The sequence below is a fragment of the Molothrus ater genome, chromosome 3, assembly GCF_012460135.2.
Source record: "Molothrus ater isolate BHLD 08-10-18 breed brown headed cowbird chromosome 3, BPBGC_Mater_1.1, whole genome shotgun sequence".
In the NCBI taxonomy this organism is placed as follows: domain Eukaryota; kingdom Metazoa; phylum Chordata; class Aves; order Passeriformes; family Icteridae; genus Molothrus; species Molothrus ater.
This window is the reverse complement of record NC_050480.2, coordinates 104,369,630-104,391,328: the sequence shown is the minus strand read 5'-3', so window position 1 is coordinate 104,391,328 and position 21,699 is coordinate 104,369,630. Positions and strand designations below refer to the sequence as shown.

Below are 21,699 nucleotides of genomic sequence, written 5' to 3'. Positions count from 1 at the left end.
ATATAGGGCATTTTAGAAGTTTCCTATACCTAAATGCAGTAGCACAGTTGAAAATCTTTGGTCCTGGTGGCTCAGGTGACATTACTAGCCTGTTTCTGGTACACAACAAGATGTCATGTTATTTCTGAATAGAATGGCTCACATGTTTGCAGTGTATGAGTATTTGACTATTTTACATTTATATGCTTTGTATGTGAAAACAAAAATCTGTTTTTATGAACCACACTATTAAAAGACAAACTGTAAACTAAGCCCCAGCAGCTGTCTCTATGGTGCACAGCTACAGTGCTTCAGTGGATTCACATTTGGATTTTGATTGGATCATTTGACTGGTGTGCTGAAATCTGTAATGATTTTTTTTAAAGTTTACTGGCAAATATCTATGCTTTAATTCTGTTCCTCATAGGACTCCTTGATTAATGACACAAATTTCCTATGAGAGACTTCATCTTTATGGATTCTGTAATGTTTAACAGAGGGATCAGTTTGCTCTCCAGTCAGTCATCCATTGTAGGATAGAGCACTTTAATCAGATTTGGAAGACTTTTTTATTTTCTTACACTGTTTGAAATTGCTCAAAAACCTTTAGGGAATGTGCCAAGGGTAAGTAATGACTGAAACCTTTCATGAGGCATATACATTAGAGAAACATTTGTTTTGATGAAGTTTTTCTGGTATGTTGTGGTTGTAATAACTTACTTTGTAATAACAAAAATATAGAAAATCTCAATACCTCAGATATTTAACACCTCTGCCTAGAAGTGAGTGTCCCCTTTTACTACAGCTACAATTCAGTGTCCTGTAGTCTAACTGGTGTTGTGACATTTCTAAGGCTTCATTCCTGACACATTCATACTCCTTGTTACACAACAGCTGACATTAGACCAAGCCTAAAACTGTGTTTGTGATGTTTGAATGTGTGATTGGATCTTGTGCTTTTAGAGTTCAAACTTGCTGCATTCAGTGAAACATTTCAATAAACAATAACATTGCCTCTGTTTGTCTTTCCTAGTAAGCAACAGATGCGGGTGAAAGATCCATCAAGAACCAACCCTGAGAAACCGAAGAGAAGCAAAAGGCCCAACAGGCCACAGGATGAGGACTCTTCAGATGATATTTCAGGTATGTAGGGGGATGTTTGTCCTGAGGTTGAGGGCTAGTAGCTTCCATGTTGACTGATGAAGGCCACAAATCATTGTACCATGAAATACTTTTCTTGCTTGAATTTATAACAGAAATATCCCCAGTCAAGTGTTTTTGACGAGATCAGTTGTTAACTGCATGAATTCCCTGAAGTGCTGCAGAGTTGGTTGATCTTCGATGACGACCTCTCCATGTGAGGTCAGGCACGTGTGGCAGGAGGCTGTGTGGCTGAACAGGGAGCTTCCAGCTGAGCTCACAGGGAAGAAGGAATGGCAGAGAGGGTGGAGGCAAGTTTGAGCTGCCTTTGCAGAGGTCTGGAGCATGCAGGATTAGGAATTAAGTAAAGCAACTACAGTTAGAATTGGTTGAAGGGTGTAAAGACTAAGATGAGCCTTTATGGATACAGTGGCAGTAAAATGAAGACTAGGGTGAGTGCACACCTGCTGTGTGAGGGGGCAGGGGTTCTAGGGACACAGGATGTGGGAAAAGGCTGAGGAACTCAATTCTTCCTTTGCATCTGTCTTCACATGTAAGCTCTGCACCTGATCCTCCCTGGCTCCTGACCTTAATGGCAGACTCTGGGATATAACCACTGTCCAGAGCAGAAGATTGAGAACTGTGAAACGAACTGAATGCACACAAGTCTGTGGGGTCAGATGGAATGCATCTGAAAGTGCTGAGAAAACTGGTTGATGTCATTGTGAAGCTGTGATCTGCTATCTCTTTTTGGCAACAAATCGAGGAGGCCAGCTGATAAGCAGGAGGATAGGTCTGCCATTCAGAGTGGCTTAGACTGGCTGGAGAAATGGGCAGGCAGAAACTTCTCAGTGTTCAGCAGCGGCAGGTGGAGAGTTTGGCACCTGGGCATAACCATGTGCCATTACAGGGTGGGAATTAAGGCAGCTTTGCAGAAAAGGTTCTGAGGGTCCTAATGCACACACTGAATAAAACCCAGCTGTGCTGTTTGTGCCTGCTGTAGGCAGGATTGTATTAATGAGAGTGTGGGGCAGGCAGGTGATTCTTTCCATATTTTCAGCATTCATGGGACTTCATTGGAAGAACTGTGCCCGGCTGTGTGCTCTCTCTTACAAGAAAGGCTGACTTGTCAGTGGGGCCAGTGGTTCACCCCTTCCAGATTTTTAAGGAGATTGAGAACATGATGTAGGAGGAGGGGCTGAAGGGAATGTCTTTGTTTAGCCAAAGGAGTGGAAGTATAATTTCTTTCATTGGTTGCCTGATGGTAGTTACAGAGAAGACAGACCCAGATTCTTGCAAGAAGTCCACAATGAGAGGACTAAAGGCAACAGACCAAATTTAGGGTGTGGAAAATTTGACTAGGTGTGAAGAAATTTATTTTATATTCACTCTGAGGGTGGTCAGACAGAAACCTGATTTTCTAGTGCGTTGGTGAAGCCTCAGTCCTTGATGATATCAACATTCAGCTGAACAAAACCATGAGCAAACAGATCTAAATTAATATTTGGCAGTGCTTTAAGTGAGGGCTTGGACAAGATGGCCTTCAGAGGTTACTTCAAACTTAGCTAATTCTGTGATTTAGTGAATTTTTTGCAAAAAAATATGACAGAGAAGAATGGTTGATATTCACATTCAGAATGAGCAGTTGTAGTACGGATGCATGGGTGTTTGAAAATCTTTCTTTAGGGGTTGGAAAAAGGTCAATGGTCTGTGTTGTTATATGCAAAAATAGATTTATCTATATTTTTATTGTCAAAAACCAGGGAAATTAGTTTTGTATAAAAGTAATCCTTGTACTTTTGTACGAACTACTTTATCTGGTTTTAAGAGGTGGCATTTATTGACTTGAAAAGAATTTCCATTACGGAAAGACTAAAAGAGATTCCTTCATAAAATTCAGTATGTGGGGCGCAGCTGGCTGATCTTTCCTACTTTAATTCTTTGCTGTTTTTTTTTTTCCTGGTGCTGAATTAATTGAAGATCAGGGTCTTTCAGTGTCCATGTGCTCTCTTCCGTAGCCATTATTTTGGATGGCTAAAAGCGAGTGTGTGTTATTTTCCACAGGGCTCACCTGCCAGCACGTGAGCCAGGCCGTGGACGTGCCCCATGTGAAGAGAGCGGTGGCTCAGAGCGTGTGGTCCGTGTGTGCCGAGTGCCTCAAGGAGAGGAGGGTGAGCGACGCTGAGCCCGGGGCGCCTTCAGACATCTGGCTGTGTCTCAAATGTGGCTTCCAGGTGAGCATGTGTGCTCAGTTTGCACAGGTGCAGGTTCTGAAGGATGTGTTGTGGATCCTTGTCTGTTTGGCATCTCATTACAGAGGAGCAGTGTGACGCAAGTGCTTGGTTGTGAGAGTCCCTGCTTCAGCTTCCTCGGGAAGTGGGGTGTGACCTCATGTTCCTGTTCCTTTTTGGCAGTGTTTAGGGTTAGCTTTATGTGTCACAGTGTCTCGGGGCCTTTCTGGGTCACTGCGACCCTGAGATTGTTAAAAGTCTCTTTTCCCAGCCCGAGCGCTTGACGAATGAGTCAGAGTTCTTCATTTCTCGGTCTCAAGGTTGTTTATTGTGTCTTATCTATAAAAAATTTTCTCCTGCCCTGCAGGACAGTTCCAGGCACTCTGCCTGCCCTGGGGTGGTGTTATGTCTTTATACTAAAAACTGTGTGTACAATGTTTACAATTACTTTCCAATACCTATCACCTATGTTAGACAGTGAGCTTCTACTCTAAACCAATCTGTAAGTACCAACATCACAGCAGAAGATGGAGGCCAAGAAGAAGAAGGAGAAAGCTGGACATGCCCAGTTCCCTCCATCTTGCCTCCTGAACCCCCATACCAAAAAACCTAAAATCTACTTTTCCACCCCATGATAACTTCACTAATATTCTACTTAAACTGTTGTGGCTTGCTGATCTTCATATATGGTTGGTAATTTGCTCCACGGGTCATAATCAAAACCACAGGTGTTTTGGGCTCTGTGCCAGGGCTTCTGAGCCCCCTGGCAGGGGTCTTGGCCATCCTGGACGGCCAGAGGGATGTTCTGGGTTCCCACAACAGTGTGGTGTGGCATCACAATTAGTGATGGCCCTGCCTTTTCTCAGTTCTTATCTGCATCCTCTTGCCATTTACAGAGAATTGGTTCTGGGAGCTGTGTGGCTGCAAAATGCATCTGTTCAGCTGGCTCCTCTGGCAGAAGTTCCCATAAATAGGAATGAATGAAAAACCAAATGTGTATATTGCTGAATGAACTTGTGCTGTGGACACTCAATTGCTAGATTTGACTGAAACCAGGGAGAAAGTCCTGTGCTGGAGTGAGAATGCTGCTCCTGTGGCAACTAGCCATTAGAATGGATCAGTTATAATGTCAGATCATGGCCTCGGGGTTCAAAATGGCAGGTCCTGACCCCAAGGGCTTTCACAGATTTCTGCCCTGGGAGTGAAGTAAAGAAAAAATTCTGCTTGATACAGCAAAATTCAGTTAATGGGCAGTATCAGGCTTAGTTCAGCCAATAGTTGCCTGAACAAAGCATGTCATGATTTTCTTGGAATTTCAGTAGGTTTCACTATAGAAAACTACTTTCAGTAAGTTTTACTATAGAAGCCAGCTCCTACCAGTATAATATGAACAGATTTGATTTTGCAAAGAAACATCCTATTCACAGGGTTCAGAAGATAGTTAACTAGATCTATATGAGGAGGACTCCTATATCTTGCTTGAAAAACTTCTGTTAAGGAGGCCTTTAAAAGGAGTTAATTCTGTGTGCTTCTTCACGTTCATGCTGTTAAGAGCTTCTAAACCTTATGCCTATTCAGAGACCAGTCCTGAATCTAAGTCCCACTCTGTTCATACTTGAACCATTGCAAATGCTTTCTCCTGAAATTGCTGTACATAAATAGTGTGTTCTGAGCAGCTTTGTAGTACAAAGCACTTTGTGTACTTTTTTCATTTGCTGTCTGGAATGCATTTGACATTCTTGAGCAGTGAGGGTAACCTATGCTCTCATCTTCCTTGATATTCTGTGGACCAAATATGCTATGTAGTTGTTTCATTCACAATTACTAGAGCATTCTTTCTTTTGTGAATGTTATAGTTTTTTGTATGTTGATATTTATTCAATACTTATCCAAAAGCTAGGAATTATTTCTATTCAGTTAGAGCAAATTTATTAATTCTCTATATTTTAAAGTGATTTTTCCAAGTAGAAAAGATGAGAATGTTACATCCTCTCAATCCTTACAAATGACAAATAAGTAGAGCAGAATAGCTTCTTGTCTAGTTTTGAAAAGTGGAGTTTTTGTAGTTTGTTTTCTAATAATATAGTCTTTTCTTTTTCCCTTTCCTGCCCCTTACTGGGTCGATGTGTCCATTTTTAGGGGTGTAGTAAGAATTCAGAAGGCCAGCATTCTCTGAAGCACTTCCAAACTGCACGCACAGAACCTCATTGCATCGTTATCAACCTCAGCACGTGGATCATATGGTAAGAATCAGTATGCAGGTGTTTGTGTGTGCCTGTACCTAGGACTTCAAATAACTTAAAGCAGTGTCTTCTCATGATAAAGAATGATTCTGACAGATAAAATGAATGCTTTCTATAGAAGAAAGGTAGGCTTTCTGGAGGCAATATGGGTTTGTCCTTTGTATTCTCTGAAATTATTTAAATATGTAAGTACCAGAGTGAATTGGGACCGATCTATAGAAGAGCATATATGAGATGTGGGAATTCAATTGTATTCTATTTTTTTAGCGTGAAAAATTGAAACTGAGAGCTTAAGTAATTTATGTAAGGTTGTTTGGGAGGTTTGCTAGAGGTGGGATGTGCATGCAGATAGCCCTGAATTCCAGTTTGTTTCTTCTTTTGTTTAGGTGTTATGAGTGTGATGAAGAGCTGTCAACACATTGCAACAAAAAGGTTCTGGCTCAGATAGTTGACTTCCTTCAAAAACATGGTGCCAGGGCTGAACCAAGTAAGTTTGCACAACTAGTTTTATCTGGAGATAATAATAAGCATTTCAGATTTTGAGTCATGTTAAAAATACAGCTGAAGAATTGTTGTACAATGTGACCATGATGTAATTTATAATTGCAGAGCTTCTTGGAGAAGTAATGCCTATCAAAACGTAATGTCACTTTTTTTTCTACAGTATGATTGCGTTTTAAAAATATTTTGGATGCTATAGGACGGTTTTTCTGAATTTTGTATTTGACAAAGAAAGTTTATATAGAGGAGTTGTTAACTTAAATATGATAAGGCCATATAAATTAATAAATTAATCACAAATTAACACATAATAATATATCAAAGTGTACATTATACATTCACTATGAATGAATTTAATTTTCTTGGTATGGATGTACAACAGCTTAAAATTTTCTGATTTAAGCTTGTTCTCCACAGTTTGCTAGATTTAAGTGGATTTTCTTGTACTCTGTTGTTGGATGTAATGTCCATTTTTACTATTTGGTTTTAATTGATAGAATGATCATTCCTATTAAAATAAGATAGTATTAAATTATTTTTTTATATTAGGAGCATTCTACACATTCCCAATATATGTGACAGTGGATAGCATTTTGTATGTGTGGCCCTCAGCTGTCTACTCTTGATAATGTTGGTGTTATTCACCCCTGCTGTAACACACTTGGCAGCATTTCTGGCTTGTGACTTAGTGCATTGAATTCTACATTTGCTTCTCAAAACCCACCTTAAGTAAAATTTTAAAAGAATTGTTTGCATCCTTTAACAGAGATAGTCAACCAGTTAGAAGTGAGAAAGGAGAACGATTGCCTTACAGAATTACACTAAGTATTCTTCTAGCTGAATGTGCATAAATCCTACTGGTTTCAAGAGATGTTACATATTTTTTGAGGGAAAAAAATGAAGGGCTGCTTAAAAACACGATATTTTGGTGTAGTCACAGGTTGTATATTGAATTATTCCATTTTAACAAATTGATATATTGCTACCTTTTGCATCTTTTTTTTCTTGGAGCAGTGAATATACAGCATGTGGTTTCACTTCTATTCTCAGCTTTAGTTTCAAATTTATGTGTAATAAATGCGTGTTGCAGCTTTCTTGCAGATGAAAATGCTGTGGTGGTTTTTTTTCAGTTAATGTAATGAAAGCAATTTTATTCCATTATTGTACTGCTGGATAAGGCTTTCTGAGTGATACAACTCTGTGCCTCATGGTTTAGATTCTAAATTTGTGGAACTTCAAAACATCTAAAGCTTTCAGATTAAGAAGTTTAGAAGTTTTCTGTGAAATGTCTTAAATTAGGCAACTAAAATTCCAAACTAACTCAGGAAAAGTAAACATATTTATAGCAGAGCAGGGTGGTATATGTTTCTGCTGCATATGCATTTGTGTTTAATTTTGGTGCTCTGTTCCGAAAATGCTTACATTTCATGTAAATGTTTGCTGATATAACTGGAAACTTTGCTGTAACTGGAACCAAAATTGTATTTTTTGAATCTGTTTAGGGCTTAGACATAGCCTTGCAGGGTGCCTGTGTTGGCAGCAAGAGGTCTGAGAGTGCCAGGGTTGCTCCTGCAGGGCAGCTGCATCTCCCGCTCCATTCTGGGAAAGGGTTGAGGCTCCAGTGCAGGATTCATACATTAAGTGTGTGTGTGTGTACTTCCAGTGATGTTTTAAAGGTGGAAGTCTGTGACCCTCTCCACTCTGTCTCTGTTGAGCACTTTGGATTGCATTCCTGAAAGCTCTGGGAATGTTGGCCCAGAGATGATTTGTTGGGTTTTCCTGAGTGGCAAGAAAAGGACAGAAAATCTCTTTGCCCAGGACTGTTGCTTTAGGCCAGGCTCCTTGCTGGAAGAGGCTGGAAGACAGCCGTGTGTTCATGAATGACTGGTGTGCATGACAGGTAACTCCCAACCAGAATTGGCACTCCTGGTTCATTTTGATAAATGACAGACTTGGTATTTCCCCTACAGAAATTGAAATGTAGTCCATGCTGTTGTCCAGAATACAAAAGGACATGATCTATTACTGTGAAAATTAACTCTACTTTTGTTTTGGTTTTATTTTTTAGTGTAACATTTTATTTTATGTTCCATTGATACTTTCAGTGTAGTTATAATTTTTTAAATTATTAGTTGATGTAGATTGTAAAAAATTATTCTGTGTATTGACCCCTTAAAAACATAAGCTAATTTTAAAAGAATGAAAAGTAACTTGTAAAAAACAAGTAGTGAAAAACTGACAGTTAATTAATATTTTTCGCTTAAAAATCAATCTTGTGCTTTTTTCCCCATTGCTTTTCCATTTCTTTCTAAAAAAGCAGTCAAAGTGAAGACAGTTCTCATAGCAGAATGTGGCACTGTAACAAGAATTCATCTTATGTCTGGATTTCTTTCTGTTGTAACAACTGCTTGGCATGGTGCTTCATTAAAATTCAAATAGCATTGTGTAGAAATTTCTGTAGAAATGCAGTATGAACATGGGTTAAGTAGCAAATGAGGGCTGCTAGGATTTTTTTTTTCAGTTCTCAAAAGTGCATGATTCATTTAAAGATAAAATGATCGGTTGAAACATGTGAGAGAGGGTTATATAGATTTCCTAATTAATGCATCTTGGAAAATAAACAAAAGCAAAATGCTTGTCATTTGGTACTAATGTGGTGGAATAGTGTGGCAGCAGGATCCCTGCTTTTCACTCGGCCTCTGATAAAGATTCAACTTCACTTCAGCTGTAAAAATGTGCAAATTACATTACTACTACATGACTGACTTTTGTAATTACATTAAGCGATTGAGATAAATCCCAGTGCTGGGTTCCCAAAAGAATGCTTGCAGCTGTGTGATTTTCACATCTGATCCTATGGTTTGTTGTACCCAGCAATGCCTGCTCTTTTCTTTTTTTTTCCCCCCTTTTTTTTTAAAGGAGTCTGTTTGGTTAAGAGGTCATGTTGGGCACAAGCTGGAAGAAAAAAGCAAGATTGCTTTCTAGGGTGTACCACCCAGAAATTTGTTTTGTGGAGAAGGTTAGCAGGCCGTGATGATTGCCACAGAAAGGCAGGTGCAGTATTGTCCGTGTGGCACACTTGTGAGCTTCACATGGACATAATGCACATGTAGTACACAGGACCCATGCTGAGACATTGCAATCTGTGTGTCTGCTCATTTACTGGAGAAAACAAATTGTTTTGCAGTCTTAAAAGTGAATCGTATGCGTATTTTCCTTTACAAAAGCCAAATTATATGTTGGTGGAAACATGAGATCACATACTTTTTATAGAGAAGTTAATTAAATTGGTTTGTGTGGCAATAGAATGGAAAGGAAGAAGATATATTCTCAAATGTTGTAGTTAAATTTATTGTTGGGAGGGGCAAGCAGAGGAAGGGGGTTTTTCTAGTAAGTTCAGCTGCCTGGATTTGCCAGTAAGTGAAAGTTTGCAACTTGGTTTTTGTTTTGATGGCTGTAACTAATGTATGAAAATAGATACAATTTTACAGTACATATGAGAGTTGTAGACTTGTATGGAAAAACTGGTAGTGTGATGAATAACTTTGCAGATTTGCATTCTGCTGTGGATATTAGCAATTGACAAAGGATCATATTGAAAAAAATGATGTTCTTTCTTCCGTGACTTTCACATGGAGTTTGGAGTCATAGAAGACCATTCTATCTACTTAAAATTAAATAGCAAAATAAAACAGATTATATTGATTCTCTGAATCTGAAAATATACTTTGTCAAAAAGACATTTTTGTTATTGGTCAGAAATTTTCTTTCAAATTTGCTTACTTGCTAGTAAGCTCCTTGCAAAGGAATGAAAACTGAATAATTGACAAAAAATTTTTTAGGCATTCTGTCATTTTTAACCACAGATTCTCACCTTTCCTGTCCATGTACTTATTTACATGTGAGGTGTAACACAAGTCATCTGAGCATAGAGGATCAAAAGCACTCCTTGAATAGGTTGCTCATCCACACTGTGCAGATGTCTTTTCTAGTCTATAACATTTTGTCAAGACTCAGAGAAATGAAATTGCAGTTTATAATCTTTGATTTGTAGGGTTGTAACACTAGAAGTGAAATTTGACTTTTAAAATGTAAAGCTAGTGACCATTTCAGAAGAAAACCAGGCTGTTTTTCTAAAGGTTGGATTTTAATTGCTGTACAGTGTTGAAAAAAAAAATCTAAATTTTTTAGATAAAAAAGGAGTGCCAGACAATTTAGTAGCATTTCATAATACAGCATGATGAGAACTTGGTAGAAGAAACACAGTCTGTTAACCTTGCTTTTACTGAGAAGACCTTCAGCTGAAGTACCAGAGTTGTATTCAATAGAAAAGGCTTGACCTTGGAATGAAAGTGTGTATTCCTGGAACCCTTATTTTTAATTAAAAAAAAGTTGCATTGAAAAGATGAGCAATAGTGCTTACTCCCCTGGCTGAAAAAAAACCTTGATGTCATTTATCTTCTTGCTTTCATACAATCTGCATCCCCAGCCAGAGCTCAGTTTCAGCAAAGGCGGTGCAGAAGTCTGTGTGTGGTGCAAATGTTTGAAATGCTGGCAAAACAAATTGATAGGGAACCCACAATAAGTTTCCCTTTGCAAGTGGATGTGTCAGCACCGTGTGTTTTTGTACAGCTGGTGCAGTAAGTGGCTCTGCTTTGTGGAATGAATCATTGTCCATGCTGATGTTTGGCTCAGGAATCTCAGTCACTGCCTGTGAGGCTGGTGCTGAGCAGCTGTGGGACAGAGCAGGGTTCCCTGCCTCCAGAGAGCTTATGGGACGGGACCACAGGTGAGTGGAGCAGGCACAAGAAAAGCTGAAGAAAAGAGCAGCAAGAAAGGGGTGCTTTGCAGGCAAGAGCTGTAGCAGAGGAGCAGCTTCTGCTGCCCTTCTTCGCAGGGCTCTGGTGGATAGGGGGCTTTCTGGCATGGGGGAGAGCAGGGTGATGTTGGGGAGCTTTGCCAAGCTTGAGCCTGTGTCTGTGTACAGAAACATGGAGCTGTGTCTGTGTACAGAAGCAGCTGTCTGAGGGTTGGAGGTGGATATCATGGTGGGAGCAGAGGTGGGCACTGACCTGGTGCCTATGGACAGGGGTGATGATCTGGATGGAGAGCTGGGCAAGGGGTTTTGGCAGAGTGCTCAAGCAGAGTGTCCGTGCAGCCACATATGATTTGTCAAAGGAACAGAGGGTTCCAGTGATCAAGGCACAGTTTAGGTGAGAGTTTTCCTTGTATGGCTGCCTCAGAAAGGTCAGCTGTGCAGCAGAACAGCAGGAAGGGTCTGACAGAGGGGCATGGTCTGAATGTGAGTCCTGAGTGTGGGATTCTCTGTCCTTGCTGGGGGTAGACAGGCCTGCCTAGGGCTGATGTCCACACTACCTGGGAAAGGCAGAGAGCTTAAGGGTTACCATGTCAATTCTCTAAAAGATGAGTTAACTAAAGACAGAAATCTGTCTGAATTTAATTACTTCTGTGCTTTTCATCCAACCTGCTCTCATTAATATGAACAAGGTCCTTTATAACAAATATTACTGTGTGTGGACAATTGACTTGGACTACTTCTTTTATTCTGTTAGGCCAGGAGCTGAAGGTCCTTGTGGGCAGCTGCAGATGACAGCCATTTTGATGGAATCCTTCAGCTGGGATCCTTGTGTATATACTGGTTTAAAAGTCACTTTTCATACCCAAAAGCACGCCTGTTAAATTACAGGATTGCAAGATTGAGTCATCTAGGGTCCGTGAAACAGTTGTTCAGTGCAAATTCACTTTAAAAAATTACATATTAGCTTTTTGATTAATAACATGCTTGTAGCCTTGGGTTAATCTTGCAGAAGGACCCTCCAGCCCCAATCTGTAGAAGTATTAGCTATCACAGTCATTACCAGCATGTTCTATTAAGACTGACCAACTCTTCACATGTCAAGTAAACATTCAGCTTCAGGCCTGTCTGTCATTTATCCCTGAGTTGGGGACATTGAGCAGAGCTAAATTAAAAACTGCTGTCCTTCCTCTGGCTCTGTATATGTACTTAAAAATATCTGTGTGTTATAAGCATAACATATAATGTTTGTAATGGCAAAGCAGCACATTTCTGTCAGGACTTTTTCACAGGTACAAAGAGCATAGTAAAATGTCATGTGGATTGTGTTTTTAAAATTATTAAGAAATCAAACAGCAGTAATTAAAACCTTCTGAATGAAATGAGCTTCCTAACTTTGATACCAACATCCAGGCATTTTTCCAATTTGCTACTACTTCTCCTTATCCCTCTACATATATCCTTATCCCTATATATCCTCCTAATTATCCAGCTTTGTGGCAATCGGATGTCTGGTTCTCATTTCTTGTGTTTTGTAATTGCGTATTCACCCAGCTCTCATCACAAAGCTGGATGCTTTGGCTTTGTTTTCCCTCCCTTAAATAACTTGTATGTAAGGTTCAGCAAATGGAACCTTGCTACTTGTGTGAAGCTGCCATTTAACCATGAAGTGAAATGCTTTTATCGAGTTTGCCCTGCAGATATGGTCCGCTGTGGCAGTGCTGTCCATATTTGGTGGCTGTGCAAGGAGAGCCAGGTGGTGCTGCAAAGCATAGCACAGTGAAGCGTGGACAGATCTAGGTTTGACATTTGTCATCCTGTACTGCTAAAGGGAAGAGAAAAATCTGCTTTTCCATATGCTTATGCTTTAATTTTTGCCTGCAGTTTTGTCCAGATGGCCCTGTGAACATTGTTTACTTTAAGATGCTGTCCCAGATGTTTTTGAATGCCGATGGATAAATGCAACAACTGTGGTATACTAATACACAAATTATTTCCACAATTTTGGCTTTTTTTTTCCATCTTTTTTTTTTTCTCTTTTTAACCATCTCTTTTCCCCAGCACTACTCTGGATGGCCCACTTCTCTGAGAGGAAAACATCTCCAGTTATAATATTAAACTTCTGAGAGGAGCAGTGCCTTTGCATTGCAGATAACTTGGAGCTCCCATTCCCGTGCTATGGCTGTTCTGAAGCTCTGTGGGTGGATGAGCTGCAGACACTGTAGCATTCCCCTTCTAAGCCTGCCAGCTAAAAGGTGTTGCACTATATAGCCCATAAAACAGTGACTCTTTAAGGGTGTGAGCAGCTCGCTTGTTGTTTATTATATTCAAAACCACTTTGTCTGCTTTTTCAAGGAGAATTCCATCTTTTACTTTGCCCTTGTACCGTCTTAATTTTCCACCTGAGTGGAAAGGAGAGTAATTTAAAGCTGTGTAAGCACTGTTAACAAGAACATTTAAAAATGTTTTTAAACAGCAAAGCAGCTCTAACTCTGTTTTGAAAAACTCTGGTACAATTTGGAAGAATAGTTGTGCCTCAATGGCACCGTGGGGTGCAGGCAGACTGCGTCAGAACCTTGTTGCCAGATACAATAGATATTTTAATGACTTCTTTTTTATTTAATTATATTTTTTTCATTTTTCTAAGCAAGAAGGTATTTAGGAGTGTGCATAAAAGAACCTTTTGGCATGAGAATTTCATTAACGTAAATAGGTCTGTTAGTTATTTCTCAAGAACACTTTAATGAGACTTCAATGTGAAACTCATTAGAACAAATACATGAATTCATATGTCAAGACAGAGATTGTAGCATCACAGTTCTTGGCATCTATTAAGTCCATAACTCGTTTACATTGACGTGCATTGTTAATCAATATTTAAGACACTGCAGATGTCAGTAATGTTCACATTTAGTTCTGCAACCATGACAGTATGAAAGTTGCTAGTAGAATTCAAGGCTAAATATTGTTATCTCAAGTCTTTCCATTACCTCTAGGCTACAAGTTAATGACTGTCTAACTTTGCTGTCCCTCATCTATTTAAATAATAAGGGAAACAAGGAATTATGTGGATGTTATAGCATAGTCTTATCAATTTTTTGTTACTTGAAATTAAAACACTAGCATTGTATGTATGTGGATTGCATTAGTAATTCCTCAGGCTGTGACAAAGAGAGGTGAGTTGAGGAGCACATGTAGGGACAATGAGCCTTGGGCTGTTGACAAGGCAGTTGGAACAGAACACTAGAGTTGATAAAGACTTGCAGCATTCAGTGGTAACTTTGGGCTACCTCCTTTAAAATGCACCAAAAAGCAGCCTTTGGGTGGTGTTTCTGATGTGTATAATGAACATATATCTCCGCTGCCTATTGTTAATAAATAACTCACTTTATTTATTGCTTGTCTAATTGTAGAAGTTACAGTCTTACAGGACAGTATGATTATTATGGAAGGTTGTGTTGGATATTTGTAGTTGTTGAAGGCATTTTTTTACTCCCCAGGGCTTTATCTGTTGATGTCTAGTTTTTTGGGTTTTTGGTGTTTTTAAGACTGCATACAGCAGGTTAGAGTATTATCAAGGTATCTTCCACATATGTTAAAGTTAATAAACATTATAATGAAAGGACTTAATTTATTAAACTATGCAGTTATGTGGTCTTATTAATCTATAATTTAATTATAGGTTCATCAAAAATCATACGTCTTCGTGAAGAAAACAGTGAAACAAGTGAAATACTGAAAGGAAAAAGCTCTGGTAATGGTGCATCAGTTCCAGTTAAAGGAATAAATAATTTAGGAAACACCTGCTTTTTTAATGCTGTCATGCAGGTAAGTTGGAAAGATCATGCCACTTTCTCTTCACAGATTTCAGAAATACTAAGTCTGTATAATCTATGGGATTCTGAAAGGTTTTGAGTATTACAGGTCTTCATTCTGCTTTCTGAAAGTCCTTTTCAAATTCTTTCTACTCCTTGCTATCCAAGGAGTGTTTCCTGTTATAATAAAAAAGAATTCCTGGATCACTGGCATTTTGCACAGTAATGAAACAAGTGAAAATGCCAAGTGTTTTACACACTGCATATGTGTGTGGGTTGTACTGTAGCATATGGTTTTATTTGAAGTTCACTATTATTAGTCATGACTAATGCAGGGTATCTACCATCCTGGTGATGTGAATAGTGGCACTGTGTGCATAATGTAGATGTCTGCACTATTCATTGGGATGATTTTAAACCCCTGCTATGGATGCAGTTATAAAATTATTTTTATCGATTATGGTTTTTTTCTGACTACAATAAGAGGAATGAGCTATACTAATACACATCTATTGATGTTTAGTGTACAGCCAATCCAACATCCTCAAAAAAAGCAGCAGCCTTAGTGGGTTTTATATTGCACCATCCTGTTGCTTGTCAGCTGAGCAGAGATATCTCTATGTCTGCAGACAGGAGTGAACAAATGAAAGAAAACTGCTACAAAGGTGTTCTGTACTGGCACACCTTACCTTGTGTTTATGATGTTGATTGCAAAACTCATCAAACAGATACTAAAACTGCAAATTGTTATCTGTCCATACTTAGGGCATCGTAGAAGCCTAAGTGATCTGCTGTCAGAGTTGACCAAAAATAAAGACACAAAGACGAGATATGTTGAGTTGATTTCTTTCCTAAATTCAGAAGGATAATACTTTTCATTGTGCCAAAGCCTTTGTGCTTCATGGAACATGGTGAAAGGGACTGCAGTGTTTAAAAGAGGGAAATGGTTTCTGGAAATAATCTCCTCATCCAAAAAAAAGGAAAACCAAAAAACTTGTTGTTCAGCATAAATTAGAAAGTTATTACTAATGAACTGTTTTGAAATTACAGAAAAAGAAATCAGTAAAATTTTAGAAACAGTCAAGTTAGTGGGGTTTTTTTTAGTCCTCTTTCTAGTGGTTGGATCTAAACCTCGGTTACATGTTATGAAGTGTACCTGGTTTGGTCTACCCCTGAATCTAGAATATGTAACTAAAGCAACTGTGTAATTGAACAATCAGCATGTTTCTCATAGTTTTTTGTTTTTTTCTTTCTTTAAGAACTTGGCACAGACTCACGTACTAAATGAACTGATGTATGAGATAAAGGAGAAAGGAACAAAGTTAAAAATCTGTCATACTTCAGATTCTCAACTGGTAAGTGTGCACTGAGAAATACAAATTTGGGAAAATGTGGGAAGAAGCTGGAGGACAGGAAGTCACATCTCCATTAAAGGCACTCTGTTGCTCTCCCATTTCTTTCACATTTTAATTGTTCAGTGGGTTTATGTTACCTGTGAACTGATTTATTTTACAGAAATCATTACTCAGCCCTAGAGAAGGAGGAGGAATTACTTCCTTTGACATTTTTTGATATTGAAGTATCAAATAATGCCTTTCCTTAAGAAAGAGCAGCTGCCTTATATTACTTGCCATTTAATTTCTTCTGTATGAATATATGATACAGGAAATTGTTTGTTTGGTTCTCGAAAGTGTCTGTGAAATATTTTATTCCAGTCCTTCCCTGCCCTTGATTGATAAGGTCTGTAAAGTTTATTACATGCTTCACAGGCCAGGGGATTAAAATGAGAGAAGAGAAATTTCAGTGAGGAACAAATTTGTCCTCAAGCTCATTGCAGGCATATGGGAAAGTGTCTCCTGTGGCTGTTATCCAAAGAATATTTTGCTGTTCCAGTCATGTCTTAGAGACTTGGGGTTTCATTATATGTTGTTGGCAATAAAGATAATACCCCTTTCCCTCTGCTAGCTGAAGCAAACAGTTTACAGAGTATTTTTTCTTAGTTTTTTCCTTTTTTTTCCTGCTGTTTGCTGCGAGCTTTCTGGTGGCAGAGAGGGTAGAGGAGTGGTATTCTGTTTCAAATACCTCTGAAATGATGATGATTTCATTGTGTTGCTGTAGGTGATGTTCATAGCTCCTCCAGGCAAGAACAGTGAAATTCACTGCATTGCTCTCTTTATTTCCTGCAGTGGCAGTTCAGAGCAGTAACATGTTTCACAAAGTTATCCTGAGCCACAGCAGAGGTCTGGAGATTGTTTTTGCCCAAAGGCTGAGCAAGCCAGTGGGGTGTTGGCTTATGCTTGATGTGTAATTTGCACAGCCATAAGGTTGAAAGATTTATTTTTTAATTTCAATGCTTACAATGTAAATAAAGTCTTTGGAGCAAAGACTGTGTTTTCTGGTCTTTGTATGCCAGTGCAGAACTTGGCATTGAATAAGAGGGCTGCAGTAGTCTAATTAATAGTAATGCAGAAACCTGCAGCTTCTTGCTTGGTAAGGGGCCTTTTCCCACCTTTTGATAGTGCATATAAAGCAAATGCTTTGCTTTATGTGGTTGTGTGTATCCATATTGCTTACCTTTTGTGTGGATCTGCTTGCTGGACAAGGTGCCCTCTCCAAGTCTTCATCTGGCACTTGTAATCTGTTTTTCTGAGAGTCAGGCCAGCTAATAGGGAGCACTGGGGGAACATGAAACCTTGGAGCATGTTAGGGAGAGCTGGTGGTCTGTGGCCATTGTAACAAGTGGTGTGTAAGCAGTGCAGGATTTTAAAATTCTGCTTTAAAATTGGCTTGATTGGCTGCTGGCTCGATCCTTCCAGACCCAGAACCTGCTGGCTGGGCTGAATGTCATACCAAGAGGGGCTGTGCAGGATGCACCCTGTGCCTGGCTCCCAGGGCCTCAGGACACATGTGGGATCTGCCATCAGCTCTTGCTGTGAAGCACTGCTGGTACCTTCACAGCACCTGGTTTGTGGAGGAGCAGGTTGTGTTTCTGTGACTGCCAGATGTGTGGAAATTGCAGTGTGTGGCTCACAGATCAGAGAAGCTGGATGTCCCGTTCCTTGGGTTGAGTAGCAGAGAGCCACTGAACACAATCTTACACTGGCCTATGGAGGTGGTCACCTGGGTTGTCTCTCCAGATGAATTTTAGTGCATTTGGGGGTAGGAGTAAAGCAAGTAATACAAAGGTTGCTTGTTTTTGTGAGAGCCAGACTGGCTCATTGACATGCCTGTTTCCAAAGCTATTGGTTACCACCAAGAATTGTTTGGTTTTGCAACTATTACTCTTTAAATAATAAGCCTGCTCTTAAATTATTTCAATCAAATGGGTGATATAAACATTTAAAAAAAGCAAAACCCTGAAACATTCTTAAGACTGAAAGTTACATTGCTCTTTATCATGTATCAAATAACTTGAAAGAAGTCTTGTGTCATTAGTTTTGAAATCTGATGTGTAATTTACCTTTGTTTTTGAAGGATCCTTTGGTGGTAAACCTGTCCAGCCCGGGACCTTTGACTTCAGCAATGTTCCTGTTCCTTCACAGCATGAGGGAGGCTGGAAAAGGTCCTCTGTCTCCCAAAGTGCTGTTCAGCCAACTTTGTCAAAAGTATGTATTGTGTCCTCAAGCTCATCTTTCACTTATTTTTTTAATTTAGTTTCCAGTGATGTGTTTCTAAGTGTGCAATGTCTGTTGTTCTTTCTAAAGAAACTGTTAGATTTTAACCAGGCAGTCCAGAAAGCAGCTCCTTCATGTTTTAAAGTTGAAGGACTCCTTGTTGCACACCAGGGTTGTCCCTGCTCTCTGTGTAATGTGTGGCCCAGGTCATAACCATGGGCATTCAGTGGGCTCCAAACTGAGTGTGAGGGGGCAGAAGAGGGCATGGTAAAACTGAAGAAAACAGGACTGCCTTCCAGGTTTAGTTGTTTCTTAGCATAAAGCTGTGTTACCACGACAAAGTGTACCTAAGTATTTTGTAAAAAAGAATAAGATTTTAAATGGGGAACTTCTGCTATGATGTCTAACCTTGGCATTAACTCAAAATTCAAAAGGGTCTAACAAGTAAGGACTTGAAGCAGTACTGAAATGGCATATGGCTCCAGATTGCAAAGAGCTTACAAGCCCTGAAGAAACTCCTGTTTCTTGGTGTGGAAAATGTTTACAGTGGTGCTTTGTAGGTACTTTCAATTATGATGCAAACAATCTTGCTTTTAAAAACACCTGTAGAAGACCTACTTAAAAGTTGATGCAAGTATTTAAATGTTGACTTACTAGTAACAGAATCTATAGGAGCAGAGTAGCTGAAGGATGGTATATGTGAATCTCATATTTAAAAAAGAGTAATATTGCATTATAATTTATTTGCTACATTATTGCTGCATGGAACTTTAAGCATTTCTCAGCACTAGAGTTAGGAGGAAAGTTGCAGCCTCCTACCATGGAGTTCCAGGACAACCTTACTGAGCAGGAATGGATTTAAAATATGGTAAAAAGAAACAAAAGCTTTTAGAATAGAGCAGGGACAATTTAATTCTGTAAAGAAACAAGTCATTGCTTTTTCTTTATCCTCAAAATTCAGCTTCAGATATTTAATATTATATTTTTTCTATTGTACTTGTCTTCCTTTTGATTCTTTGAGCTGTAAAACGAAATGTGTGTAAAGTTACCTTACAGCATTTTTGTAGCATTTTACAGCACTCCTCCTTGTGTTTCAAGGCTCTCTCAAAAAATGTGTGTAAGAATTAAATTTGGCTGAGAAATGGGAGGAAAATTATTTAATAACACTAGTAGTTATTTCCCAGTTAGTATTAAGGATTGAAGGGAAAAAATGATGTAAAACATGTTTTGAAGCCCACCTTAGCAAATTGATTGTGAAATAATCACAATGCAGTGCAGTTCAGACGGGATGGTATTTTTAGAAGTGACAGGCATTTTGTGTCTGCTCTGTGTGTCTGTAGTCATTGAGCAATGTCAATATTAAATCTCAGCTATCTGGTTGTTCTGTTGTTGTCTTTTGTTCATTAAGATGTGCAAACACTTTAACTAGCAGCTAAAATTGAAGCATTTTAATGTGGTCAGCAGACTTTTGCTGTTTAGAGAAATATCTGCTAGCTCCTACCATTGCTTGCCTTCATCCCTACTTCTCACTTTCATTATCTTTGCAGGACACCATTTAGATACAAATCCTTTACTAGCTCTACTGTCAACAGCAAAAGTGTCAGCCACATCCTGTTAGTGAGAAGTTGGATGTTCAAGGGCAGTAAGGGGCTGGACAGGTATTACAGAAAGTTTTGGTCTTCGGATTGTTTTACAGAAGGTTTTGGTCTTTGGATTGTTTTCTCATTGTTGGTGACACAAGCTAAAAAGGGAGGGTTTCAGAAAATTCAGCGGTGTGCAGTGCTAAAAGTAGGAGAATGGGAAATCTTTATCTTTGCAAACTGAATACATTTACTATTTATTAGCTTTAACAGTATGAATGCAGTGTTCTGTCATGCCATTATTACAAAGCCTTTTTCTTTCTTTTGTTTTTAAGTTGGCTTTCTATTTTTCATCAAAGTTGAAATGGAAGAGAGAGCAGGGCAAGACTGCAGGAGTTTCAGCTGGGAGAAAGTCTGTGTTACTGCAGCATTCTCTGTAAAGCTGCTTCTTGACTGCTGCCAAGAGCTTGTGTTAATGAAGTAATCCTAGAGGCAGGCACTACCCATGGCCTTCATATTGCATTAAAACAAACTCTTTTTATTCAAGAAGCAAAGTTCAAGCATCTCTTTTCCTAAAGAGATGACAGGATGGGTGTGTAAAAGGAAGAACTGCACTGACACAGCTACCAGGGAGAAGGACATGGGGAAGGGCATTACTATTCTGATAGTAATGATTTGGGTTTTTATATATTAACATAAAGGTTTGCTGACTCCAGTTGCAACCTCTTTTTCTTTTCTTTTTTTTTTTTTTAGTTCATTCTTTCCCCATCACAGATCTCGCTGTGTCAGTGCGAGTATACAGTATGTCACCATACCTTTCTTCAGTAAAGAATTTAGGAAGGAGATTGTACAGATAGTATAGGATAGAAAAGGGGGCAGACACTGCCTTGTTCAGCTGCAACTCTGGCTTGTCCCTGAGTGGGATCCCAAAACCTGCAAGTGGATGCATGTTCACTGCTCAAAAGCAGTAAGAGAACTGGAACACAGTCGTTTTCAACTGCAAACTGCTCCTTTAAGAGTCTGAGGAGATAACGATGTGAAGTTCATAATCTTGTGTACGAAAGGACATTTGTGGTGCTCTTTTTTTTTTATTAAATAATAAAAGAAAAGAAATGATACCAAGTGTTATTTTTATCAAGTGGTGGAGTAGCCAGGTTGAAGAAGGGGAGAAGAAGAAAGAAGTGGATGAGTCTTTCTATAGCAACTGTTTAGTGTCTGGTACTAATTCATCCACTGTTAATTTTGTTAGTGTTGCAGCTGTCAGATGTTTTGCAAGGACAGATTGTGAGCATAGCTACAGGGCCCTTCTGTTGGTTTTCCACTGTGCTGAATATCAGGGCTGCAGACTTCTGACTTATCTGGAGACATAGTGACTAACACAACACTGATGTATTAAGAGGACATAAATTTTATTTCCTTTATTTTTTATGATTGAGTAATTTTATTGGTGGAAGAAGACTTAGGTTTGTGTAGCAAGTAAATGCTGAAGCATGTAAGTGATAAGTCCAGAAAGGAGTTACAGAATTTATCTGCTTCAAACCTCCATTAAATAATTATTAATAGTAGTATTTTATTGCTACATTACTATGCAGGAAAAAATACTTCCCTAGCAAAGATTTTATTGGTGTTCACAAAATCTACATAGGTGTTCATTCTCCAAAGACCATTATTCATCCTTCCTTCTCATGTGCAGAAAGTAGAACTGAAGGCAGAGGTGGGACTGGCAGAATGGAGGTCATGTGTGGCTAGGACTCTTGATATTAACAAAACAATAGTTTCA

The 21,699-nt window shown here is 39.0% G+C and overlaps 1 protein-coding gene across 3 annotated transcripts in view; it reads left to right on the top strand.

Moving 5' to 3' along the window:
* USP45 (ubiquitin specific peptidase 45) overlaps positions 1-21,699 on the top strand; it is a 54,366-nt gene that overhangs the window by 7,843 nt on the left and 24,824 nt on the right. For all 3 annotated transcript variants that reach the window (XM_036379410.2, XM_036379411.1, XM_036379413.2), the window contains exons 2-8: positions 1,013-1,122; positions 3,184-3,353; positions 5,490-5,593; positions 5,980-6,080; positions 14,593-14,738; positions 15,985-16,080; positions 18,200-18,330. In XM_036379410.2, coding sequence (XP_036235303.1) covers positions 1,023-1,122; positions 3,184-3,353; positions 5,490-5,593; positions 5,980-6,080; positions 14,593-14,738; positions 15,985-16,080; positions 18,200-18,330 — 848 coding nt within the window. In that variant the 5' untranslated portion in view covers positions 1,013-1,022. The remainder of the gene's footprint in view (positions 1-1,012; positions 1,123-3,183; positions 3,354-5,489; positions 5,594-5,979; positions 6,081-14,592; positions 14,739-15,984; positions 16,081-18,199; positions 18,331-21,699) is intronic.